The 9,869-nt window shown below is 40.3% G+C and overlaps 1 protein-coding gene and 1 long non-coding RNA gene across 3 annotated transcripts; both read left to right on the top strand.

Moving 5' to 3' along the window:
* Nucleotides 1-578: 578 nt before the first annotated feature.
* LOC143266139 (uncharacterized) lies at nt 579-1,955 on the top strand. Its single transcript, XM_076541772.1, has 3 exons — nt 579-816; nt 910-1,107; nt 1,746-1,955. The coding sequence occupies exons 1-3, from the start codon at nt 792-794 to the stop codon at nt 1,934-1,936; spliced, it is 414 nt and encodes a 137-aa protein (XP_076397887.1). The 5' UTR covers nt 579-791; the 3' UTR covers nt 1,937-1,955.
* Nucleotides 1,956-3,426: 1,471 nt separating this feature from the next.
* Nucleotides 3,427-6,499, top strand: LOC143266142 (uncharacterized). Of its 2 annotated transcripts, XR_013041233.1 has the most exons (5): nt 3,427-3,485; nt 4,521-4,633; nt 5,403-5,804; nt 5,933-6,188; nt 6,289-6,499. It is a non-coding gene; the product is annotated as an uncharacterized LOC143266142 (long non-coding RNA). The 2 variants fall into 2 exon arrangements; XR_013041232.1 differs by having other exon boundaries at nt 5,403-6,188.
* The last annotated feature ends 3,370 nt before the right edge of the window (nt 6,500-9,869 follow it).

Here is a 9,869-nt window from a genome sequence, read left to right on the forward strand (position 1 = left end):
ATCGACCGTGAAAATTTATGACTTATTATTGAACCACAGTTATATGTTCCTGTCACGGTTCTTTTTGCCGTGAAAAAATCATGCAGTCACTACATTTCATCATGATATTCGTAATCAGGATATAAAAACAAGAATATTAAGCTTCAAATAAAAATAGAGGATGAGTGCTTTTCGGAACTTTATTCACAAATGGAAATAGATTATTGTAGCGGCTAGCTATAAATCTGTAAATTTTGTAAATTTTGTAAATTTTGTAAATAGCTTGTAACGTGCAAACGGCTAGCACGGTTTATGACAGGGACGACAGCGGAACTGTTTTTTTTTTGAGGAAACCGTTTTATAATTTTTAGTCAAAGCATGACCGTACTTACAATTTTGTCAATGGTCTCAACAGTAAAACACTTAAGTGTCATAAACCCTCGGTTTCCCCGTGGGCCTGCAACGAGAGGTCAAGCGACCATCGGCTGGCCGCGTAGCTGACCTAGGGCACGGGGAAATTCCGCTGCGTTGCCACTTTTACCAGCAAACGCACCCCCGTAAAATCGTACCCCCGCTTCAAGGAAGCGTGTTTCGGGCATAAGAGGGAGGTTCTACGATTTGCAGGGAATTTAGGTTCTCTATAATTGGTTAACCCCACCTAGTAGGGGGTTGGCCTAAGAAAATGCGTACGTTTTAAAAGAAGAAGATCTAGCGCAAAAAGATTAGACAGTCGACAGATCGCGTCGTAGTACTTCTAAACAACACATACGCTCAACGGAATCGGGTTTCATACCAATTATAAACAAACCACTATGGATGGAGACAACGAAAATAGTCGTAAGTATTATTAAAATTTCAATGCAAAATTAATATAATGCATGATAGAAGAAAATGTACGTAAGATATATATTTTCTTTTTCTCTCTTTCAGAAGAATCACTGATAAATACGTTGCAGCAGATGCAGCTACAACAGCAGCAGTTGCAGCAACAGATGTTGCAAATGCAACAATATCTACAACAAATGCAGCAACAAGCGGTGCAACAACAACCGCAGCAGCAGCAGCAGCAGCAACAACACCAAGCAGAACAAGAACAAAAGGAGGAAGTAGACGCTAAGCCGTTACGTGGTAAGCATCACAGATTCTATCACATAAATAATTAACACTACAACTACCGAAGAGCTCAAAATTAATTGTTTAAAGTGTCTTATTTTTCAATTATAAAACTTGTAAAAATCTTAACTTTCCGACAATTATGCATAAGGAAAAGGTTGTCCACAATCATGCCCCTGACAATATATTAAAAGGACGTTAAAATCGTTCGAAGTTGTTTTCAAAAGTTAATAACAATTCTTCGCTAATATCTCGAAAAACTAAAGCTTTCCGCAAAGTTTGTATAGGAACAAAATTGTTTACAATCATGTCCGTGATAAGATATTAAAACCTCACTAAAATCAAGAAAAGTTTATTTCAAAAGTTGCCGCTTTTTTGCAATAACAATACTTTGCAATTCACAATTTTTCAATTATAAAACTTGTAAAATTGTTTCTTCGAATATACGTTCATCCCACTGTTCAGATAAAAAGTACGGTATGTGCAACGGTATGTTTATATTTCATCCTTTGTTTTATTATTTTATTCCCGACTTAAAAGTCATGTACATCGAACGCTGGTAGTTATAGTGTTAACCAATCCGTGTCGTAGATAATAAAGAATTAAGTCCAAAAATGTATAACCTATGTAACACTTCAAATTTTACATTGCAGTCAGGGGAACATCGGCGGGCACACGCCGAAAACCTTATCGCGGCAGAGGCACCGGTGGAGAAAGAGGTGGTGGTAGAGGAACAGGCGGCGGTGGAGGAAGAGGCGGCAGAGGCAGCGGTGCAGGAAGAGGCGCCGGAAAAGGGGGAGGTTACCCCTCTACAATATATCAATTCTTTAATAATAACAAATAATAAATTTAAAAAAATTGAAAACGAATATTCGTGTTGTCTTTTACTTAATTATGTTCATGGCATATATGCTGACAAAAAAAAACCCGGAAGAACTGTCTCACAGTATCCTATACAATTCTCCTCATTCCACTAAAAAGCGTGAAATAAAATAATTTAAAAAAAAAAAAATACGCCGACTTCGAAATGCACTAAAAAGTATAAAATAATTTCTATTTCCTAATTAAATAATTTCTATTTCATTCAATCATACAATTACGTAACAAACATAAATGAAACCTATTTACTCGCTACGTAGTATATTAAATACATTTCAACCTTTTCGGAGGCGGCGCAATATTACAAATACCTCAGTAAACGTTGCTGCCAATAACCAGTTGATTGTAGTATGGCGTATTGGAAATTAATAAATCCTGATAAAGAATACGAAGCATTATAGATATATCTAGTACGTAAATGTAACGACTGCATCTTCATTTCGCAATGTTTCTGATATAAATGAAATCGAATCGACTTCATTCGCATGTGGAAGCCATCGATCTAAGAACTTATAAACGGAGCCGACGACGCGGAAATTACCAAATTTGCGGCTCTATCTTTATAGTATAAGCGGCGATCGAGTCTTTCGTCGCATACTCTATAAATCTAGATAGACCATAGCTACATTCTACACGCACTAACACCTACTTCGCGGCGCGCTCTCGAGTTATATGTAGACAAAAAATAGCTATATAAGCTTTCCCTACGTTCGGCTGTCCAAAGGTTCACATGTTCAAGAAAATCTTTTAATTTTGCGCCGCCTCCGAAAAGGTTGAAATGTATTTAATATACTACGTAGCGAGTAAATAGGTTTCATTTCTGTCTGTTACGTAACTGTATGATTGAATGAAATAGAAATTATTTAATTAGGAAATAGAAATTATTTTATACTTTTTAGTGCATTTCGAAGTCGGCGTATTTTTTTTTTTTAAATTATTTTATTCTATTCTATTACCGACCGCAAATTACCGACTGCACCACAAAAATTCGCGTGGTAATGGGATGGGGTAGCTCACGCGTGCAACATTGTTTAGAGTAGATCACCGATCGATGGCGCGCGCGTTAGTTAGAAAGAGACAGTAGATATACTTCGAAACGAAGTTATTATAAATTATTATTTAAATGTTTATATTATATATATTATTAATTATTCACTCATTATAAATTGCTTTATATTTTTAGCTATTATTTTATGTATTGTTTGCGATTAATTATTTCTTCTATTAAAACACTTATAACTTGCGTATCTAAAAATTATTAAAAATACGATTTAAGTGGAAAACTTGTGAAAAACTAATTAATAATAAATCAAAGCGTATTTTTATTAATCAAACTAATATATATTTGCTACTAAATAAAGCGTGATAAAATAACAACTACTTTTTGAGCGGGAAAAACCCATGATTCTCTGGGTATAAAAGGGCGTGCAGCAGCAGCTGCGAGCGCAGAACAATCTTTGAAGTACTACATCCCGGACCTCTTAGGAAGCGACGAACTGGAGCAGTTTTAACTGGTAAGAGCCTACAAGATTCTTAGTTTTGACTGGACAGCGGGTATCAGCCATTTGGATACTCGATCGTTGGGTAATTCTAGCAGCTAGCTAACGTAGGCTCCCCGTTCAAACGATCTTGTCTCTGAAGCTCCATAAGGAGAGTGCTATGCTCAGCCCCAGAAGGAACTAAGACATCAAACGAGAGCTCTCCAGTCACTCATATATATATTTCTTATTTTTCTAAGTTATTAACTCGCCGTCGGATTCTCGTAGTTCGCTCTGGGTAGTTTAGTAGCCAGCTAACGCAGGCCCCATTATTGAGCGGCTTGGTCTCTGAAGCCCGTGTCTTTTGGGTGGCGTTTCGATAACTTCAATAAATAATTAAAGTTGAGTCATTTTTATTTGCAACCCTGTTGGTCACACGTCGGTCACTTGATTCTTGCATCGTTGGGTAGTTCTAGTAGCCGGCTAACGCAGGCTCCCCAATTAAGCGATCAGGTTTTGGGTGTCGATTTGTGCTCTGACAAAAAGGGCCATGAACTAATTAGTTTAGAGTCAAACAAGGAGGTACTGTTCCACGTCTAATATAAATTTTAGAGTTTTGTAATTAACCAAATATTGTTCTGTCAGTTTTGTTAGAATTTAGATCCATTATTAAATTGCGTTATTTTCTTGCGTTGCATATATCATTATAAAAACCGCGTAACTGAAGTAGTTAGCTACCGTTCTACGATTTGCGACAACAAGTCTATTATACTCCAATTTGCTTCTAGAATTCAGTCATTAATACATTTTTATATTCGCTAAAGAAATTGTTAATTATAACTCTCTTTCCCATCATTATATGAATAAACCTAATTAATGAAAGCTATTAACCTGTAGATTTCACTCTTTAACCACACGCCACCACGATCCCACATTCTCTTAGAATTAGTCATAGTAAAAACGAGTCGCTTAATAAGCAAAAGCCGCTCTTTGCTTCATAAGTGCTGTAAAATACCTGAGTCTAGTACCTTAGGGACGTTACATTTTCTAACACTGCATTATTTGTTTCAGGTTCAATACGGATAGGTGAAGCTACCCCGCTTGCTTGGACAGGGAGCTGCTCACCAGTTACGCTGGTCTCTTTCACACGTTTCTTACTTGGACGCGGTGTCGTCACACTCGAGGTATCACTATCTGAAGTTATTCGTAAGCCTCTCCCTGGTTACTTCCTTTTAGACCTGACAAGAGTGAAATGTGCGTCCTCCTCAGTCCCGTTCCCTACCCTACCCAGATCCTCCAGTTCCGCATCCCCCTGTGCCCCTCTCCTGCTCTTATTCCCAAATTCACTCCCGATATCCCGAGAAGCTATCTGATTCCTCGCCATACCAATAATTCCCGAAATTATCTCCAAAGAGGCATTGCTGAATCGTTTATTGGTCTTCAATACTTCGATAATACCTTACATTTTCTCTGGCCAGCTCAATATTACCTCTGCAATCGTCCTCTTGTCACCAGTAGTAATAGCATTAGAAATATCCCGAATAATCTCCTTCAGTCTTTCATTCGCCTCCAATCTAATCTCCTTTTTCAAATTGCTACTTCCGTTATAAATCACCGCAATATCTTCACCAAATTTAACCAAGTCTGTCGCAATCGCTACCTCATCATTTCCACCGTGAGCCTCCTCTAAATCTTTCCCCCCAGTCTGTTACCCTCCTTGTGAGCTAGTTTCCTCTTCCACTAATCCCTCCGTCCCTCGAAGAACCATGTCCTGATATGTCATTTCTTCCCTTAAAGAAGGTCTAATATCATCCATCTTATTTGATTTATCCTTACCTGTATTATCCATATTTACAATTAAATCCTTGTGTTGTACCTTATCTGTACCCTCATTTCCTACGTCTTTATCCGTCGTATTTGTTTTTGATTTATAAAAGAAAGATTTAAGTTTAGAATCCATTTGCATCCCACGAAATTGGTCGGTCAAAAGGTCCACCCGGGCATTTCCGCCTTACCCGGGTAAGCCTAATGCAACCGGGGGGCGGCCAGTCCCCGGAGGTTGGCACGGGACCGCCGAAGCGGTACTCCATGGGTGGTGCGCGCCCTCATCACCACAGCCAGAGTTTGGGGCCAAGGATTTTTTATAGAGGTTGTCATCCTCGTGGCCCAACCAGCTAAGGTAAGGCCCTCGTTCCTGCGAAACATGACCACAGGTTTACGGTATACAAGGAGCTCGGGTACCCTGGGATCGCTAAGTCCCAAACTGTGGTTGTTTTCAGGCAACCCACAGCCCATGGGGGAAAATGAGTACCTTTACCTGTTCGCACAGCTTCCTCTGATGACATCGTTGTTATTGTACGTCCTAAAACTTTAGAAATATGCTCGCAGTCATCCTGTTTAATAATCTCCTGCTTAATTGTTTTAGGCTTTTGTTTAGTTGTATTTATATTTTAAGTTTAAGTTTGATTTTTTATTACTCATAGTAGTTCCCACGAGCTGGTCGGTCAAGTTACTCATCGAGTAGAGCCGCCATGCTCAAGGAGGCCTCAATACAACCGGGGGGCGGCAGGTACCCGGAAGCTGGCATGCTAGCGACTGATGCACCCACCAGCCACGTACCCGCGTGTAGCCTGTCATATCCAGTACTACAGGAGGTACGCACCCTCTTCGTCGCAGCCAAAACTCGGGGTTAGGGCTTTTTGTGGAGAGGTTGTCATCCTCGCAGTCCAACCGACTAAGGTAAGACTCCCTTTCCTGCGAAACATGACCACAGGTTTACGGTTTGCAAGGAGCTCAGATCCCTTGGGGTCGCTACATCCCATGCTGCATGTGTTTTTAGGCAACATGACAGCTCTTGCGAGTTCGCCGTTCCTCCGTTCGCAAAAGAGATCTCATTGAAAAGAGATCCCTCTCCCCAACAACCACCACGAGGAGGTGGAGGATCCGACTTGCGCCCAATTTCTAAAGCGCCATTCGGTGTCAACTTAACACTAAAACTACCAAACTGGTCAAATGACCGCTTCACAAGTATCTTATTAAAAGGTACACATTTTGATAAAGTACGTTTCTTGAAATCAGCATTGATTTTCATAAAAATAAAGAATAAATGTGTGTACTAATTTATGTTTCATCATTTGTATATTTAGTCTTTAACTTCATTTTTAATTTCAAAGTATGTGTACATTAGGTGCCGGTAGGTTTAGTGTTAATACATGGTGCGTTCCATAACTAATGCGAAGGAAATTCCTGAGCCGCTCCTGTTGGTCGGAAGGGGATCGGACCACATGCGTTAGATGCGGGGGACCCTTAGCTTTCCAACGAACCCAGTCCCAGGGCTCTCCGAGCTGTGAAAGCGACAGGACGTTAATTTTTGTGACCCCCTGTTTGGTGACCGTGTCACGGAGAAAATGGAATCGACGATCGGAACAACGATACGCGATACAGCTTTTGTGCTAAACTAACCAAACCTCTTGAGGAGACAAATAAAATTCGTGAGACTTATGGGGACTCTGTTCTGTGGTATTCACAAGTTTCGAGGTGGTTAAAGACCTTTAAGGAAGGGTGGGAAGAGGTTCACGACGATCAACGCTCCGGGCGGCCACCAACCAGCAAAACAGTCCGTCAAACAGTCCATAAAGAATTTCTTCCTGAAGGGCAGACAGTCAACACCGCCTACTAAGTGAATATGCTGAAAAGACTGCGAAAAAGGGTCGTCAAGACGAGAAAACACATCTCCGGTACCTGAATACTGCATCATGACAACGCGCTTTGCCACAACGCGCTGCGAGTATGAGAGTTTTTGACCTAAAACCAAGTGTTAATGCTTCCCCAACCCCCCTATAGTCCTGACCTGGCACCAGCAGACTTTTTCTTGTTCTCCCGGATCAAGACACCCCTGAAAGGAACGCGTTTCTCGTCCGTACAAGACATTCAAGCGGCCGTGACCGAGGCCCTAAAAGCGGTTCCGGAAAATGCATTCCAGGAAGCGTACCGTTTATGGCAGGGTCCCTGGCAAAAATGTGTAGATGCCCAAGGGCAGTACATTGAAGAATTTTAAGTATTTGTAAGAATTGGTACAATAAATTCTGTTTCGTGATCACTTTTTCCGACGAGTTTTCTCGAGTCGGTTGATCTATTCTTGGATCGCTAATTCTATCCTAGCGAGGATACGGAGCACAGGATGTTTAGGCAGAGTCACGTGAAGTTGTTAAAATAAAATAAAAGATATAACTTTAAATGTTCACAAAATGGTTTATTTAACACTTCACTCGCACGCTCACCCCGGGACAATGGACAATTATAACGATAATGCAACTGATTGAAATAATCGGAAAAACGGTTGAAATTTAGGTTGAAATTCGCTAATACGTTTGCTTTCGCTGAAGGTTCACAAAGGTCTGAATTTTAAAATCGGAACGGTAATCGTTTGAACCATCGATCCGATCGATGGCGTTGCGATAGGACTAATCCCGTGCGGGAGGAATTAGCGCCTGTACGCAGCGACGTAATACGGCACAGAAGTGCCTCGGTCTATTATTATTATCTTTATTTCGGAACAAATTCCTTTAAAAAAAATACTTTGCATTACTTATGGAACACACCATGTATATCTAATAACATAAGTTATATAGAGAATATAAAGAGTAATAGAAATATTAATTATAGTGCTCACGATAATAGCACCCTAATATGCGTAATAATATGCGTAATAATATAAAGTTATATTAGTGACAATGAGAGTAATAGGAATAGTAATTATAGGTCTATCGATAATGGCGACATAATATGGCTAATAATATAAATTATATTAAGAGTAACAAGAGTAATGGGCATAGTAGTTATAGTGCTATCGATAACAGCAACATGATATGGGTAATAATATAAATTATGTTGAGAATAACAAGAGTAATAGGCATAGTAATTATAGTTCTGCCGATAACAGCAACATAATATGGGTAATAATGTAAGTTATTTTGATGACAAGTAGTAGTAGTAGTAGTTTATTTTCTTCAACCGAAGAGGGCTTTTGGTCTCAATTGAGACACAATTTGCCCATACATCAATCTTACATTACATCACTGGCTATGTGCAGCGCCCTCACACCATATTCACACACCCTAACATAGTAGTAACGCCATCTATTGTTAGTAGCATCAGTCTTGTATACGTCTATATTGCAACTCATATTAAATCTTATGCTTTTATCACGCATTTTTTGAAAAAGCCTCCAATCAGTCTCAGAGGTTTCGCTCCACCCATCTCCTCGCTTGTATAAAAATCATTCTCCTCGCTCAGCTTGCACGCCCTCATCCTTCTCACAAAACCTTCCTTCTCTCTTCCATACTTCTTACACATCCACAGCACATGATTAATGTCCTCAATTCTATCGCAAATCTCGCAGTACGGATCATTTGTCATAAACTTTCTAAACAATGACCAGTTCATATTATAATGGTTTGCCCTTATTCTATTCAGTGCACATATTGTACTTCTCTCCAACTCTCCCAAAAATCTAAACCAAGGGAACTCATTTCCCACGTTGTTCCACCTCGCCGAAAAATATTGTCTTCCCTTATATTCTCCCTGTCTCAGGTGACTCTCAACAGATCTCCTCCATCCCCTGTCTTTTACCACCCGCCTATAGTCCTTTAACGTAAACTTCACCCAATAGTCCGCATCCCCATTTGTAGCCTCCTTTGCCACCCTGTCTGCCCTCTCGTTTCCCTCAATCCCCACGTGAGCCGGAATCCAGGCCACTGCTAAGATTCCAGCGCTTCTCCCATCCTTTATCACCTGATGGTTTCTTATTTTTATTTTATTCCTTATTCCATCTATCACATCTCCCGCATCCCAACCTCCGTTTTCCACCATCAGTTTTTTAACTGTACTCAAGGAATCCGTCAGGACTAGCACATCTTCCTCCGCAAACCTTTCGTTAGCCATTTCTATCGCTCTTCCCACCGCCAGCATCTCGATTGTATATACCGAGCACTGGCTTGGTGCTGTAAAGCTCTCCTCCTCCCATTCTCCATCTCCCCTCTTCACTATGACTGCACCTACACCACTCTTTCTACTCTCAATTCTCGACCCATCCGTATACAATTCCCTAACTTCTTCTACCTCCCCGAAGATTTTTAATTTGATCTCCCCGATCAACTCTGCCTCTACCATCCTTTCTCCCGTTAACTCCATGCTCGTTTCTACGTCCAAAAATCTTCCTATCTTGACTGTTCTCTCGTCCCCTATCTCTCTTATTCCTTCCCTTCTACTCATTCCGATTTTTACCTCTTCGAATCTCCTCCACGCGTCAATCAATATATCCCTACCATCCTCGACCTCCTCAGGAGCGCTATTCTTAATTCTCCCTTCAGAGATCTCAAAACCTCCTCCTCCTTCATCCAGAATTTTTTTGCTACATAC

Source organism: Megachile rotundata, unplaced genomic scaffold (assembly GCF_050947335.1).
Source record: "Megachile rotundata isolate GNS110a unplaced genomic scaffold, iyMegRotu1 scaffold0057, whole genome shotgun sequence".
In the NCBI taxonomy this organism is placed as follows: domain Eukaryota; kingdom Metazoa; phylum Arthropoda; class Insecta; order Hymenoptera; family Megachilidae; genus Megachile; species Megachile rotundata.

What these genes read in the sequence shown, in the direction of transcription:
- LOC143266139 (XM_076541772.1), top strand. Translation starts at nt 792, where the DNA reads ATGGATGGAGACAACGAAAATAGTC. An exon ending in TGGAGACAACGAAAATAGTC is followed by an intron (nt 817 to 909) that starts GTAAGTATTATT and finishes TCTCTCTTTCAG; the next exon opens with AAGAATCACTGATAAATACG. An exon ending in AGACGCTAAGCCGTTACGTG is followed by an intron (nt 1,108 to 1,745) that starts GTAAGCATCACA and finishes TTTACATTGCAG; the next exon opens with TCAGGGGAACATCGGCGGGC.